The sequence below is a fragment of the Trichosurus vulpecula genome, chromosome 5 (assembly GCF_011100635.1).
Source record: "Trichosurus vulpecula isolate mTriVul1 chromosome 5, mTriVul1.pri, whole genome shotgun sequence".
In the NCBI taxonomy this organism is placed as follows: domain Eukaryota; kingdom Metazoa; phylum Chordata; class Mammalia; order Diprotodontia; family Phalangeridae; genus Trichosurus; species Trichosurus vulpecula.
The window spans coordinates 108,857,631-108,875,568 of NC_050577.1; the positions used below are offsets into that span (position 1 = coordinate 108,857,631).

The window sequence follows — 17,938 nt, forward strand, 5'->3', positions numbered from 1 at the left end:
GTGGGAAAAGCTGCGGGAGACAGAGTGAGAGTTCGCGGTTCAGCCACCACCCCGGGGGTAGTGCAGCTATAGAACTACAGCTGCAGTTCCTTCTGGCCCCAGGCCCAGAACTGTTTTGTTTACATTCCTACATGGAAAGCTGATGTGTATGATTCATGAGACCTCAGTATTACGGTAGCTGAAGGGAATATGCATATATATACATACACATATATATATATATGTATATATGTGGGAGTATGTATGTATATATGTATGTGTGTGTATATATGTATGTGTGTGTGTGTGTGTGTATACACACACACACACACACACAGAGAGACACAGAGGATACCGGGTGAGTTGAATATGAAGGGATGATATCTAAAAATATAAAATCAAATTAAGGGATGACAGAGGAATATATTGAGAGAGGGAGAAAGGGAGAGATGGAATGGGGTAAATTATCTCGCATAAAAGTGGCAAGAAAAAGCAGTTCTGTAGGAAGGGAAGAGGGGGCAGGTAAGAGGGAACGAGTGAATGTTGCTCTCATCAGATTTGACCTGAGGAGGGAATACCATACACACTAAATTGGGTATCTTACCCCACAGGAAAGAAGAACAAGATAAAAAAGCGGGGATGATAGAAGGGAGGGCAGATAGAGGGAGGAGGTAATCAAAATGAAACTCTTTTGGAAAGGGACAGGGTCAAGGGAGAAAATTCAATAAAGGGCGATAGGTTAGGAAGGAGCAAAATATAGTGAGTCTTTCATAACATGAGTATTGTGGAAGGGTTTTACATAATGATATGCATCTGGCCTATGTTGAATTGCTTGCCTTCTTAGAGAGGGTGGGTGGGGAGGGAAGAGGGGAGAGAATTTGTAACTCAAAGTTTTAAAAACAGATGTTCAAAAACAAACAAAAAAAAGTTTTTGCATGCAACTAGGAAATAAGATACACAGGCAATGGGGTGTAGAAATTTATCTTGCCCTGCAAGAAGGGGGGATGGGGGATGGGAGGGGAGTGAGGCTGACTGGGGAACAGGGTAACCAGAATATGCCATCTTGGAGTGGGCAGGAGGGTAGAAATGGGGAGAAAATTCGCAATTCAAACTCTTGTGCAAATCAATGCTGAAAACCAATTATATTAAATAAATTTAAAGATAAAAAAAAAACAAAATAAAAGACTGCAGCTTTAAAAAAAAAATTCTCAACTATTTCATCCACATTCCAATAAAAACTAGAAGCTACAGGTAAATACCGAGCCAGGATCCAGAGAAAGATGGGAAAACCTGTACGAACTGATGCAAAATGAAGTAGAAACAAGAGAGGAACATGGAACGATGCTATGAAAAATATATTCTAAAAGGCATCTGGACCTTTTAAAAATTTATTGACCAGTCAGTCTCCAGTCCAAAGAACAGATGATTAAACATACTTTCCCATTTTATGAGGGGTGTGGGATTTGGCTTGGGGAAAGTGAAATAGAGTCAATGTTTCAAGGTGCTTTGTAAAATGACTTTGTTTCACTGCTTCTTTGTAACAAGAAGCGTCCAATGTAAATATGGTCGTTAGCATGTCAGGAAATTCCAGTGATATAAAAACAAATGACATCATTAAAATTAGAAAATAAATAAAATTATGGAATTGTCTGAGTCCATATCCTGAAGCACTTCATGCCTCTCTCCCTTTACTACCTGGCCAAGCCTCTCTGGTTGTCAATTTCTTTATCTGAAAAATGAAGAGTTCAAATAGTCTAAACTCTCTTCCAGACCTACATCTAGGATGTTATGATGGCAACCTCAAAAACCCTACTGATGATTCAACTAGGATATTTTTATAATTGCTTATATGACTGCCTCATTGAAAATATGCCTTCTGCAGATGAAAGGATCATTAAGGTTTTTTTTGTTTTAAGTCTGTCAGTCACCTCTGTTGAATTTCTTACACGAGAATTTATCTCCAGTGACCTATACCAATTATATAAAGGGTTAAATATAAGGCTCAATGTAATAAATATACCACACCAAAATTTCCATCTAATTTTATTAGGTACCACTATTACCAAAATCTTTGGAAAATCAAATGATCCCAAATTCCTCAGGTTTAGTAAGAAGAGAACTAAAGTTCAAATGCTAAAATACTTGTCCAAAGTCATAATTACCTATGGACAAAGCTGAAATTAAAAGCTAAGTTTGTTGACCTCTGTGTTCTCTTTTATTTAAATAACTAGTGAAGTGAAGAAAGCTAGCTTTTCTCCTAGTTTCTAAAAACCACCATGATGGAAAAATATAACTAAATCAATACATAAAAGACAGATCTCAGGATCTGGAGTTAAATGAATCATACCATGATGTACAAATTACTTGGGGTAAGCAAGGATTAACATACAGTTTCATTATGTGCCAGTAACTGTCATGCTGTCAGAGCTTTACCAGAAGAAACCAGATTGAGCTGGCTTCTCTACCTTTAGACAATCCTCTGTTAGATGGGTTCTGGATTTTATGCCATATTTAAATATCTCCTTTGTAGTATTTCTTAATCCTGTGGCTTTTAAGATAGGATATTGCTCCAAGGAAAAGTGCAGATGTGACAAATATTAGTATATACTTCAATAACTGATAAAGATACTGTACCAATTGTAATTGGTACAGTAATTGGAAGTAATGAGTTTCATTCCAAAAAAAGTGAAATAGATTAATCATAAAGGGTCCAGGAAAGTACAGTTAAAAATGATAAATTCAAAGAACAAATGATTGCTAACAGCCTAGTTAATCCTCAAAAAGCAAACAGTATATGGTGTAATCTTATTGAAAGTGAAAGAACAGTGAAAAGAACAGTTAAAAAAAAAAAACAGCCAAAATCACACACCTGTTACGCACTTTTATTCAAAAAACCCAACCCCCTGTCAGGCGCATGAAAATACAAAAACAGAAGCAATCAAGACTGTCACAATAAAACTGTTGTCACAGCATAAGTCCAGGTAAGCCTGTGTAAACTGTGTAAACTGGAGGGAAGGTAATAGCAGAGGGACTAGGGGAAAAGGGCTATTTATTCTAGTCCAGTGAATTTATTTCATTCCATTTTTAATCCAAGAATATATTTTTTTTTCCCACATTGAATTAATTTATACACTAGTGAAGTTGCGGAGAAGAATTACGACCAATGGAATGAATCATGGGAAAGAAGAAACAGAACCAAAAAAAAAAAAAAAAACCCAAAAACAAAAACAAAAGAGAAGCGAAAAAGGCAAGCATGAAGTGTGCCTCAATCTGCATTCAAACTTCATAGTTCTTTCTCTGGATGTAGATAGCATTCTCCATCGTGAGTCCTTTGGAGTTGTGCCTGCACCTTGTGTTACTGAGAAGAGCGAAGTCTGTCAGGGTTGGTCCTCACGGAATCCATACATCTGTGGTTGTGTACAGTGTTCTCCTGGCTCTGCTCCGCTCACTCAGCATTATGTTGTATAGGTTTTTCCAGGTTGTTATGAAGTCCGTATCATCCCCATTTCTTACGGCACAATAATATTCCATTACCTTCATATACCACAGCTTGTTCAGCCATTCCCCAATTGATGGGCATCCCTTTGATTTCCAATTCTTGGCTACCACAAAAAGAGCCGCTATAAATATCCTTGTACATATGGGTCCTTTTCCCGCTTGTGTGATTTCTTTGGGATACAACCCTAGAAGTGGTATTGCTGTGTCGAAGGGTATGAACATTTTTATAGCCCTTTGGGCATAGTTCCAAACTGCTCTCCAAAATGGCTGGATCAGCTCACAACTCCACCAGCAATGTAACAATGTTCCAATTTTCCCACATCCTTTCCAGCATTTATCATTTTCCTATTTTGTTATTTTAGCCAATCTGACAGGAGAGATGTGGTATCTAAGAGTTGTTTTGATTTGCATTTCTCTAATCAGTAGTGATTTAGAGCATTTTTTCATATGCCTATAGATAGCTTTAATTTCTTCCTCTGAAAACTGCCTGTTCATATCCTTTGACCATTTCTCAATTGGGGAATGGCTTGTATTCCTATTTATTTGGCTCAGTTCCCTGTATAGTTTAGAAATGAGGCCTTTATCAGAGATACTAGTTGTAAAGATTTTCTCCCAATTTTCTGCTTCCCTTCTAATTTTTGTTGCATTGGCTTTTTTTGTACAAAAACATTTCAATTTAACATAATCAAAATTATCCATTTTGCATTTTGTAATGCTCTCTATCTCTTGTTGGGTCATGAATTCTTTTCTTTTCCATATATCTGATAAGTAAACTATTCCTTGCTCTCCCAAATTATTTATAGTATCAGCCTTTACTCCTAAATCATGAATCCATTTTGACTTTATTTTGGTATATGGTGTAAGATATTGGATGTCCATTATCACCCCTACTATTCAATTTGGTACTAGAAACATTAGCTGTAGCAATAAGAGAAGAAAAAGAAATTGAAGGAATTATAATAGGAAAAGAAGAAACTAAATTATCACTTTTTGCAGATGATATGATGATTTATTTAGAGAACCCTAGAGAATCAAGTAAAAAACTACTTGAAATAATAAATAACTTTAGCAAAGTTGCAGGATAAAAAATAAACCCACATAAATCATAAGCATTCCTATACATTACTGACAAAGCCCAACAGCAAGAGATAGAAAGAGAAATTCCATTCAAAGTTACTGTAGACACTATAAAATATTTGGGAGTCTATTTGCCAAGACAAACCCAGGGCCTATATGACCACAACTATGAAACACTTTTCATGCGAATAAAGTCAGATCTGAATAAATGGAAAAATATCAGTTGCTCATGGTTAGGCCGAGCTAATATAATAAAAATGTCAATTTTACCTAAATTAATCTATCTATTCAGTGCCATACCAATCGAACTACCAAAAAATTATTTTACTGAGCTGGACAAAATTATAACAAAATTCATCTGGAAAAACAAGAGGTCTAGAATATCTAGGGTATTAATGAAAAGACATGCTAGAGAAGGTGGCCTAGCCATACCAGATATTAAACTGTACTGCAGAGCAGCAGTCATCAAAACTACCTGGTACTGGCTAAGAAACAGAGTTGTGGATCAGTGGAATAGGACAGGAACACAAGATGGAGAAATCAACAAGTTTAGCAATCTACTCTTTGATAAACCCAAAGAGGCCAGCTTCTGGGCTAATAATTCACTATTTCACAAAAACTGTTGGGAAAATTGGAAAATGGTAGGACAGAAACTGCGCATAGACCAATATATTGTTTTTTATAATGAATGCTTTGTTTAAAAAAGCAAGCTTGTGCATTGATTAATAATATAATTTGATATGGCAGCACTAATTTCCCCTACTTCCTACTTTTTCCCATTATATCTATTTATATTCTTGGCTTTTCAGTCCTTGAAATGCCCTGACCTTGGGGCCAGCCAATTATCTTCTCAAACTCAGCTTCCCTATCAGCAAAATGAGGATGACAGTACAAATCTTACTAGGTTGTTATATCAAATGAACATAGGAAGGAAGGAAACAGGCATTTATTCAGCATCTACTATGTGCTAGGTACTTTTAATAAGGTTTTATAAATATTACATCATTGATCCTCACAATAATCGTGAGGTAGGTGCTATCCTACCCACCTTAAAAATGAGAAGGCAGAAGCAGAAAAAGGTTAATGACTTAATTTGCCAGGATCACATAGTAAGTATCTGAGGCTGAACTTGAACTCAGCTCTTCCTGACTACAGGGTCAAGCAACTCTATCCACAGTACATTTCAGCTGTCCCTAAATTAGATTAACATATGTGAAGTCAACTTTGCCAACAATAAAGCTCAATATGAATGATGGTTATTATTATATACTACGTAAGGTTTGGGTTTTTTGGGGGGGGTGGGGAGGAGGGAGAGGGGAGGCAGTGAAAATGCATTTCTTTATTTTCAAGAAACACATAATAAAAAAAAACCCTGTTAGATCTGTGATCCCTATAAAACTACTGTCTTCAGACAACTCTTCATTTTTTCTTTGAGCTTTTTCATCTCTCTAGTGCTTTGAAATTTGTTTTTCCCAAATTTTTCACAAATGTCAGATGCCTAGATTTCTCCCTTTCTTTAAAAATCATGATTTCAAGAGGATGACATAGCTATATCCCTTCATTACATCAAGTTTAATATCATTTTGATTTACAGTGTGTATTAGTGTGCCTGTATTTTCATAATAGTGCCAATGTTGACTTTTATAACCTTTTTAATCTGGTAGGTGAGAGGTGATTTGCACTTCTATCATTTTACATATTAGTCAGCATTAAGTGTAGAACAGCAATTTCATTGGCTGTTTGCTCTACCTCTGAAAGTGGCAAAATTTATCATTGAGGCAAATGCAGTAGTTACTTTAGAATGACTGAAAACAGTAAGCATTTGGACCATAGACTTAGTGGCAGTAAGTCTTTGTTTGAAACAATTGTTTTCCGTTAGCTTATTTTCCATTCTGTATGTATTATTCCCACCTTCTCTCTGTTGTGTAGCTGACGTCTATAACCTAGCAACATTAAAGCCTATTGATTCCTGCATGGCCCAAAACAAAGAGGGTGAGGAACCCACCTAGTGTTATTACACTCTTCCCTCACCTCCAAACTCTGAGAATCCCTTGAGTCCCTCAGGCCTCAGAGTAAGCATAACCTTATTACATGAAGTCTTCCTGAACCCTTTCTGACCTAGTGAAGAATCTGTCTCAAAACTGCCTTTTATTGTATTTGGTGTATACTTCTACATGAACATGTTTTCTCCCCCAATAGAACGTAAAGCTCCTCACTGTTTATTTTTGTCTTCATATTCTCAGAGCCAAGAGAGTACCTGGCACATAGTAGGCACTGAATAAATATTTGCTAACTTAATGATTTACCAAGAGATGACTTCACATGCCCACTATTCATGGTTGTTTTTTTTTTGGGGGGGGGGGGCGGGCGGGCAGGGCAATTGGGTTTAAGTGACTTGCCCAAGGTCACACAGGTAGTACAAGTCTCAAGTGTCTGAGGCCGGATTTGAACTCAGATCCTCCTGACTCCAAGGTCAGTGCTCTACTCACTGTGCCACCTAGCTGCCCCTACTTATGTTAAATAGGCTACATACAGGGATTATACAAAGAGTCTTTTGCAAAATGGCAAATGAATAGTATCAATAAGCCAAGTGTCAACTATGTGTCAGACATTATGCTACACTCCTGGGATACAAAACCAAAAAATTAAATATTCCCTCCAGTCTAGGAGTTTATAACCCATTGAAGGATAAGACATACACAGAATAAATATACTTTGAGAACCCAAAATTACCTCTATGCTATGAAGTTGAAAATTAGCAGTAAATAAAAGTAAATGATCTAAAAGATGGTATAGAATTCTCAAGCAGGAGAAACGAGAGAAGACAAAGTGTGATGGCTACGACTGTTGGCTTAGTAAAACTTTGCAGGAATGCCTTGAATGAGGGGGTATCCCACTATGTTCTGAGACTAAAAAGGGAGCTTTATGATCCAGTAAAAGGAAAACACTACATAACACCAAAACGAACTGAGATATAGCCGGCCATACACTCACATCTCCATCCTCCTCTCGATAACCTCCCATGAAAGGTGTCCCTTGGCAATACATGACGGAATATTGAAAAAGTTTTTCCCACCTTTAATCATGATCTACATAACCCTACCCAACTGCAAAAGAAAGATTCTTCAGTATTTAACAGAACTGATCAGAGAAATTAAGAGTGCTTTCAGTTCCTGAGAAAGCAGGATCTGTGACTGGTCTATTCATCTGAGGACAACATTCTTAGGTTTCTGAGGACAAAAGAGTCATAGTCACCACATCTACCTATCAACTGAGGCTGGTAACACTATTAGATTTGAGAATATACCCTTTAGAACAGTTTTCATGGGTAAAAGCCAGATTACAAAGAGTTAAGTAAAATGGAAGCAATAGGCACAGACCCCATATATCAAGAAATTTGGGGAGGAAAAAATGAGGAATTGGATGGGTAGCCAGAGGGATCAATGGGAAACAGTCAATTTTCCCCTATAAACTAAACTGTTTATAGATTGATTTTTAAAAAAACAAAACAGACTACACAGAAAATAAAGTGAATATATAAAAAAGGATTTTAAAAAGCTCTGCAAAAATGCCAAACTATGGAAAGTTTTAATATTTAAATGGTCAGTCTACAGCTATTTCAAAAGTAGAACATTCTCATGATGATGCAATATAAATGAGATGTAGCTAATTTTTATAACAATTTTAAGATTGTTTTATCACTTAAATTTTTTTTATATTTGTAAGAATTGCCCTTCAGTGTAGTTGTGGTACTGGCCTTGGGTGTTAGAAAAACCTAGTTTCAAATGGTTCCTCTGACATTTACTAGATAGATGCATTGTCCTAGGTGTTGAGCCCTTTTGTGTCTTGGTTCCTTATGTGTAATATGAGAAGATCAGATGATGCCTAAAGTCCCTACTAGCTCCAAAACTTATCCTACAGAATGCCTAGTTATTACAACCATAAGTCCATAACCAACACACCATCAATTACAGGTTACCAATTGAAATTTTCTTTTGACTGTAGGAAAATTTCACACAAGTAAACAAAATGTCTCATGACTGTCGGCTTTGCAAATATGTAAAGTGACAAATAATACAAGTGATTTTCAAGTGATTACACAGAGAAAAATGGCAACTTTGAAAACTGATATGAATTACATGTATTAAATATTAACAGTTATTCCATCTTTTAAGATTTTCATTGTTTTATATACATTATCTTATTTGAGCCTCACAACAATTCAATTAAGGTCCTGGATTTTTCCGCATTAGAAAGTTGAGTTTTACAGAGGTTAAATCACTTTCCTTAATTATACAACTACTAAGTGTCAAAAGCAAAATTTGAATTCCAGTCTTCCTGACTTTGAGTTCAGCACTCTATCCACAGACATACTACTTCTTGTGGAGAAATGGCTTAGCTTTGTTATAAAATCTTAATAAATACTATTATAGTGTCCTAGTCTGAAAATCCTTGGTCTCCCTTGAATCAGGGACCTCATTAATCTTTGTAGATTCAAAGGAATAATGAATGATTTCTTGAAGGTGACCAAACTAAGATTAGAAAATCTGTTTAATTCAATTAAAACCAGTGTCTTCTCCACCCCGCCCCCTTCACTTTCTGACCAAATTTAAAGGGAAATAGTCAACAGGCCTTGATCAGATGGGCATCATACTGTATACCTGTAATGCCAGCCACTGAACAGATGGGTCTCGAGCTTCTGAGTTCAGACTGCAGTGAGCTACACAGGTGTCCTCATCAGGTTCAGAATCAATATGGTAAGCTCCCATGCCAGTCAGTAGTGGGACTGGGCCTGTAAATAGCCCCTGTACTTTCACAATGGAGAGACCTAGTCTTGACCGGGGGTGGAGGGGATTACTGGGTTGGTTTCAGGAATCTTTTCTCCAAGGGTACTGAGACATTGTTATTACCATCCTGTTTAAGAGCTGAAAGCTATAAACTTGGAATACATACTACTTAAATTAAAAAATCATTATACTTAACAATAAAGTTTGCCATGAAACTTTTTTTCATTATAAATACAAAATGTAAGAGGAAATTACTTGAGTGAAAAAAGTATTTTGATAAGCAATACGGAAAATTTTGTGAACTAATAATGTCTCTAAGAAACCGGCTAAATTGCAGAGTGCTGTTTTTCATGCATAGTCTCAAATCAACTTAACTGTAATACACATAAATAAGACTATTACAGTGAGTACAGAAATAGGTTCTAAATGCAGACCCCTCTTATACCTGTCTGCTCTCTATGCTATTTTATAGGGGTGGAAAAGGAAGAAAAAGATGCTGGGGAGAGGGTCTATGTTCGTCTAGATTTCTATTAATTTGAAGGAGAAGCACTTTGAGGACAAGTGACTTTTAAAGTATGGCACTCAGAATTACATGCGTTTAATAACAAATATGAAATTAAGACTTGAAACACTAGGTTTACCTGGAGATACTTCCTCCTTCTGTCTGACAGTGTGGTCCTTTGTGAATTTTACTCTCTGGTGAGCTCTGATACAAGTCTTGCAGAGCCATTCAACACACTCTACGCAAAAACCATTTGCTTCTGCATTGTCTTCACAGCTTGTGCAAACCTAGTTTAAAAAAAAAAAGGAATTCAAAAGATCGTTATTTGAGAAAAATGAAAGGATAATCCCTATTGAGCATATGTAAATGTTCATGGCAATAATATCAAATAAATGCTATCATCAATATCACCTGACATTATCAATCCCCATTTCAATGCCAATTGCAACGATAAAATATCACACTAACACCTTGGTTTTGTGCTAACTATATCATGGAGAAAATGTAATTTTATTTTTAAGTAGAAATATTATTAGTAAAACATTCTGTTCCGTTTTCCTCTGGGGCTGTAGGATGACAGTAAAACAGAAAACATAAAGCAGTTGGTTTGGCTATATATATTTTCTCTTCTAATTTTTTTAAAAGAAATAGAACTTATGATTTATTTGATATGGACAATCTTTCTCCACAGAACTGTATTTATTCAGCAATTTAAAGAGAAGTAGCACGGGGAATAAGTAACTTGTCCAGGATCAGATTGGCAGGAAGTTGTCAGAAACTAAAAAAATGAACCCAGGTTCCTCTTGACTCCCAAAGCCAGCATACTATCCATTATAATATGCTACTTTCATCTTCTTTGATTAGATTAACAAATTATTCCATTTCCAGGTTTATGTGCTGCTTATTTACTTTACTAAATTCTCATCTTTCTAGCACTGTACATTTGCATTTGAGTAAACCTTTAGCTATAGATGCTAATTTAAAAAAAAAAACACCAAGAACTTTGAGTTCATTGATATGGAGGGCTCCCTATGCAGAAATGCCCTTTACCAATATAGACTGGCATCTCTTCTTCAATTTAGTCTTGGTTTCTGTAGTAACTGAATCAAGCTCATCACTTAATGAATTCTAAACATTATTTCTTTCTTCTACAGCTTTATCACTGGACCTCAGTGAGCACCTTGTCAGCTTTACTCCACAAGAATTCACTTAAAACAATACATTCTAAAGTCTTCCATTTCCTCTTCTTTAAGAGACTCCTACAAATAAAATACCAAACTAAGTTCTCCAAAGCTCTAAATATCACATAATCACAGGTTTAGAACTAAAAGAGACTTCAGGGGTCTTTTAATTTAACCCCTCCCTTTGCAGATGAGGAAACTACCTCTGAGAGAGACTAAATGACGGACCAAAGTCAGACAGGTAAGGTGGCAAAGACAGAATTTAAAACCAGGTCCTGTGACTCCAAAACCAGTATTCTCTCCATTGTACATTAAAACTCAATTGTGGGGCAGCTAGGTGGCGAGGTGCGTAGAGCACTGGCCCTGGAGTCAGGAGGACCTGAGTTCCAATCCAGCCTCAGACACACTTACTGGTTGTGTGACCTTGGGCAAGTCACTTAACCCCAATTGCCATGCCTTTCCCCCTCCAAAAAAAAAAAAAAAACAAAACCCTCAACTGCATTACATGACATAATTCAATAACTAATGGATGTTATTTCATAAAGCTCCAGGTACATAAAATCAAAAGTAGTTAAGTCATAAGATCATGGATTAAGATTCAATCTAGTTCAATCCATTCATTCTCCTTAGGAGTAAAGGGAGACCCAGAATTGTTAGGGACTTGCCCAAGAGCACACAAGTGCCATGCAGCACAGCCAGGGTTCGAAACCAGGTCCTTTTAGCTCTAGGGCCAATGCTCTTCCTTTTCTACCACACTACCTTGTTGCCTCGGCATCATCAAAATACCAGCTATACTGAACATGGTGATGTTAAGCATGAGAAAGAAGTGACAACCCCATAACAGACTTTGCTAAGTTGGTCTGTGAGTGACAGAAATACAGTCAATTGCAAGGCTTGCCCTTGAAGTCTTTTTGACTTCTTGTAGAATCTGCCAAGCTTGCAGTTCATTGTACATAGCTTTTTGAGAACTTGAGGTCACTTCCATGCCACAAAAAATCAGCAGCATGTAAAATGCAAAGAACTGCAGAGTGCCTGCATGACAGAACTCAAATTAAATCTTCTTTAACAGAGTTTATACATAAATTGTGATCTGTAATGTTATTGATGTAGGTATTCGCCTAAGAGTGGCGCCTGTAACCTATCCATGCCCTCTCCTATGACCTATCCACATCTTCCTATGTATCCTCCATAGCGGGTCCCCAGTAAGGTTCTAGGGACCTTGCTCTTAGTCTCTTGAGACTGCATAGATGCCAGGGGAGCACACTGACTATCCACTGGTTATCTTTCACACTCACCACGAGTAGCCCACCATCTTTTCTGATCATAAACCTCTTGAATAACATACTTTAGGTAGCTTCCCTCAAAGAGTTCTTGGTTGCTAACATTTGCAGCCTTCTTACACCCACTTGGAATTGATGATTACCCTTTTGGGTGACCCTCAACTTGAATTATTCAGTAACTGTGGCATCCTATGACTCATATTCATACACCAACACTGAAAAAACACTGATGTTAATCAGATAAATATGTGTTTCAAGGCATAACTTGAAACCACTAAAAGAACTGTGCAAACTCCAACAGGCAGGCAACTAAGCCATTCTTGTACCCCTCTTCAATTCTAGAATTATTCTCTCATTATTTAGTCAAGTAATTTATGAACAAAGGAGGTGTTCAACACCAATTAAACTGCCTACAGCACAAGGTCTCTGTGTCTAGTGAAGCTGCTCATCCCATCCTTTCACCTCTCTAGTGCCTTTCCATTCCTTAGGTAGCTAACAGGAGGATATGAAAAACCTAAATGTGATACAGCTTCAGGGTTACTGTGGGTGAAAAAGGTTATTTAAAAAACAAGACACACCAAAACCTACAAGTCTTTTCTGTTTTTTGCTATGCTAGAAGTATTACCCTAAAATGTGTTGAAAGCTATTTTGCTGAGCCAATTTTCCTTTAAGTTATTTTTTAATTCAAGTGTTTTCTTTTCACTTTGATAAGGCAATCCTCTATCATAAGATCTTAACTTAAATTTAGTTTCAATTGTAAGCTGGTGTTGGTCTCCCTCTCTCAATTATTTACTGGCTGAGATGTTCCTAAACCCTATCAGTCTCCAATGTTGTGGTAGCTGATAATTTGTACCAAAAGACATCCCAATGAAATTGATTATAATTTAGCAAAAAGGAAGCCACATAACATTATGAGAGTACCTTCTGAATCAATTGTCTGTACCTAGTCAAACTATCTGTATACAATCAGACCACCAAATTGTTAAGACAAAGATTAAAATTAGTATCAAACTAGAAGGAAAATAAGGGAGAATATACAACAAAAAACTGATGCCTTTCCTAATGGCAAAAAAAAAAAAATGAGAAACAGATAAAAGACTAGGATTAAGCTTCTATGTAAAATTGTTATAAATGATGAAAACCAATTTACCTTAACAAGGCCAAGACTCTAAAATCTTACCTTAGCCAACACATGATTCCTTGCCATGCAGGACATGGCAAATGAGCAGCTAGAGGGAGCAGCGCATAGAGTGCTTGGCCTGAAGTCAAGACTCAGATTACTGAGTTCAAATTTGGATTCAGATACTCCCTACCTGTGTGACCCTAAGCAAATCACTTAACCCCAATTGCTTCCCAAAAAGAATTATATGGCAACCACCAGCATAGAGTATAAACTAGGTTAACATATAGTGAAGGTTTACGGGAGACTATGATCAATACCATCCGATAAAACAGTGAAAAGTAATAGATGGAAAAAAACAACTTGCTGAAACACCAAACTAAGTGATGTATCTGAAGGATATTTAAAGTTAAAAACCAGAATGAGAAAGCCAACCGGTGAAATACAGAAAATATATGTGAAGATTTTTATAACTTTTTTTTTTACCCATTCATGACAGCAGTGCTGCCACATCTAGACAATAAAAATCATAGTCCTAGATACACTGCATAAAGAAGTGAAAATGACACTGAAGAAAATCAAGGAGGGGAAAGCAGCTAGACTGGACCAGGTACATAACAGAAACCTCTACTAGAGGTGATAATTTTAAAAGTACTGAGGAATCATGAAATTCTTAACATATCTGAAAGAGGGAAAGGTGGAAGAAATGTGGGGACAATCTCAGATTGAAAACAAAAGAGGGAGAACTAGGAAAATATTAATACCTACCATCCCCCTTTATTCAATTTTCTCCCTTGACCCTGTCCCCTTTCGAAAGTGTTTATTTTTGATTACCTCCACCCCCATCTGCCCTCCCTTCTATCATCCCCCCCTTTTTTAATCTTCTTCTTCCTTCTTTTTTCCTGTGGGGTAAGTTATAATGGGGTAAGTTACCCAATTGAGTATGTATGGTATTCCCTCCTCAGGTCAAATCCGATGACAGCAAGATTCACTCATTCCCCCTCACCTACCCCCTCTTCCCTTCCAACAGAACTGCTTTTTCTTGCCACTTTTATGGGAAATAATTTACCCCATTCTATCTCTCCCTTTCTCCCTCTCTCAATATATTCCTCTCTAATCCCTTAACTTTATTTTCTTTTAGATATCTTCCCTTCATCTTCAACTCACCCTGTGCCCTCTCTCTCTCTCTCTGTATATACACTTACATATATACATACATACATACTCACATATACATATATACATATATATATCTACATAAACATATATATATATGAATATTCCCTTCAGCTATCCTAATACTGAGGTCTCATGAATCATACACATCATCTTTCCATGTAGGTGTGTAAACAAAACCGTTCACCTTTAGTAAGTCCCTTGCAATTCCTGTTTCTTGATTACCTTTTCATGCTTCTCTTGATTCTTGTGTTTGAAAGTCAAATTTTCTATTCAGCTCTGGTCTTTTCAATGAGAAAGCTTGAAAGTCCTCTATTTTATTAAAAGTCCATATTTTGCCTTGGAGCATGATACTCAGTTTTGCTGGGTAGGTGATTCTTGGTTTTAATCCTAGCTCCATTGACCTCCGGAATATCGTATTCCAAGCCCTTCGATCTCTTAACGTAGAAGCTGCTAGATCTTGTGTAATTCTGATTGTGTTTCCACAATACTCAAATTGTTTCTTTCTGGCTGCTTGCAGTATTTCTCCTTGATCTGGGAGCTCTGGAATTTGGCAACCATATTCCTAGGAGTTTCCTTTTTGTGATCTTTTTGAGGAGGCGATATGTGGATTCTTTCAATTTCTATTTTGCCCTGTGGCAGTTCTCCTGATAATTTCTTGAAAGATGATATCTAGGCTCTTTTTTTGATCATGGCTTTCAGGTAGTCCAATAATTTTTAAATTATCTGTCCTGGATCTATTTTCCAGGTCAGTGGTTTTTCCAAGGAGATATTTCACATTGTCTTCCACTTTTTCATTCCTTTGGTTCTGTTTTACAATATCTTGATTTCTCATAAAGTCACTAGCTTCCATTTGCTCCAATCTAATTTTTAAAGTAGTATTTTCTTCAGTGGTCTTTTGGACCTCCTTTTCCATTTGGCTAATTCTGCCTTTCAAGGAATTCTTCTCCTCATGGGCTTTTTGGAGCTCTTTTGCCATTTGAGTTAGTCTATTTTTTAAAGTGTTGTTTTCTTCAGTGTATTTTTCAGCATTTTTTTGAGTCTCCTTTAGCAAGTCATTGACTTATTTTTCATGGTTTTCTTGCATCCTTCTCATTTCTCTTCCCAATTTTTCCTCTACTTCTCTAACTTGCTTTTCCAAATCCTTTTTGAGCTCTTCCATGGCCTGAGACCAATTCATGTTTTTCTTGGAGGCTTTTCTTGTAGGGCTCTTTGACTTTGTTGACTTCTTCTGGGTGTACGTTTTGGTCTTCTTTGTCACCAAAGAAAGATTCCAAAGTCTGAGACTGAATCTGGGTGCATTTTCGCTGCCTGGCCATATTCCCAACCAACCAACTTGACCCTTGAGTTTTTCAGTGGGGTACAACTGCTTGTAGACCAGAGAGTTCTATGTTCCAAGCTTGGGGGGATGCGCCAGCTCTGCCACACCAGCACTCCTCCTTCCCCAAGAACCCCCAACCTGGACTGGGCTTAGATCTTCAGCAGATTGTGCACTCCTGCTCTGATCCGCCACTTAATTCCTCCCACCAGGTGGGCCTGGGGCCAGAAGCAACTGCAGCTGTACTTCTGTAGCTGCCCCACCAGCGGTAGCTAAACTCCTTCCACTCCCGCAGCTTTTCCCACTAACCTTCTCTGTTGTCTTTGGTGTTTGTGGGTTGAGAAGTCTGGTAACTGCTGCAGCTCACTGATTCAGGGCGCTAGGGCACACTCCGCCTGGCTCCTGGTCTGGTTGGTCCTTGCCACCCACACTGGGCTCTGCTCCCCTCCGCTTCCAGCTCCCTGCGGGATAGACCTTACCCAGAGACCATCCAGGGTGTCTTGGGTTGGAGTCCTGCTTCCCTCTGCTCTTTCGTGGATTCTGCAGTTCTAGAATTGGTTCAGAGCCATTTTTTTATAGGTTTTTGGAGGGACTCGGTGGGGAGTTGACGCTAGTCCCTGCTTTTCAGCCGCCATCTTGGCTCCGCCCCCCCCAAGACCAAAACTGGCATTTGTTGGGGGAAAAAAAGTAAAAAAAAACTAGATCAATGGAACTAAGGAGAATCAATAAGAATAAAACTCAGTGACACTTGACCCACTTACTGGCTGTGTGACCTTGGGCAAGTCACTTAACCCCAATCGTCCTGCCTTCCCCTCTCCAAAAACAAAAGAGAATGTAAGAACTATATATGTGATACCCCCTCCAAATGTTGGTAAAACTAGAAAGCAATCAGAAAGAAATTAAGCTTCCACACCATACTACACATTAATTAGAATTAGAAAAGGCAATCATATGTATCTTAACAGCTAAGAGTTAATGTATTATTTTCATATTTTCTTTCCTTTTTAATTTTTTTTCAAGTAGGAGGTATTTTTTATTTAATGTCTATCCCCTAAATGCCCTTCCCCATTAATCTAAATGGTTTTCAGAAAACACTCAATATTATATACATAGACTAGCAAAAAAAAATTTCCAAATTGTTCATGTCTGAAAATATATGTCTTTTTGCATTTTCAGTTCATCACCTCTCCGTGAGACTGGCTTTTTCACTTGTTTAAACTGGTGGCTCATCACTGCAGTGACCAGTTCTAAAGGTTTGATTATCTAGAACTGATAAGAATCCCCTCTTTCCTAATTTACTTTCTTTATAACCCTTGAGATTCTTTTATTCCCCCATATGAAATATTGTTTCTCTCCTAGGAGATGTATTTTAGCCAAAATGAGATAGAAGCAAATACAATAAAATAGATAAATTCGATTATGTGAAACTGAAAAGCTTCTGCACAAAGAAAATTAACTAATCTACAATAAGGGAAGTGGTTGCATGGGGAAAATATCTTCAAATCAAATTTCTCTGGTAAGTGTTTGGTATCCAAGATAAATAAACATATACAAGTGTGGATGTGTATGTACACCCCACACACATGACGAAACCCGTTTGAATACATGCATGTAAACACATCATTCCCTAATAAAAAGATGGTTAAAGCATATGAACAACCAGTTTTGTGAAAAATGCAAATCAAAATAGCTCTGAGGTTTTACCTTAAAGTAAGTAGTATAAGTAAGTTGAAGTAAGGCAGTAATAATCAATGTTGTAGAATTTTGTGAAATTTTGGAAATCGATTTGGAATTACGCAATTAAAGTGAAAAAAATTTCCACATGCTGACCCAGAGATCCTAAGCATAGACATGAAAAATATTTATTGGAGTACTTTTTATGATAGCAAAGAACTAGAAACAAAGTAGATGCTCTTCAACTGGGGAATGACTTAAACTGAAGTTTATGAATTTAATGGAATATTATGGTGGTATAAAAAAATGAGTAAGATGGATACAGAGAAGCATATACTGATGTAAA

At 37.1% G+C, this 17,938-nt stretch overlaps 1 protein-coding gene across 3 annotated transcripts in view; it reads right to left on the bottom strand.

The window, feature by feature from the left end:
- Positions 1 to 17,938, bottom strand: part of TRIM24 (tripartite motif containing 24) — a 120,944-nt gene that overhangs the window by 49,470 nt on the left and 53,536 nt on the right. For all 3 annotated transcript variants that reach the window (XM_036759465.1, XM_036759464.1, XM_036759463.1), the window contains exon 3: positions 9,983 to 10,130. In XM_036759465.1, coding sequence (XP_036615360.1) covers positions 9,983 to 10,130 — 148 coding nt within the window. The remainder of the gene's footprint in view (positions 1 to 9,982; positions 10,131 to 17,938) is intronic.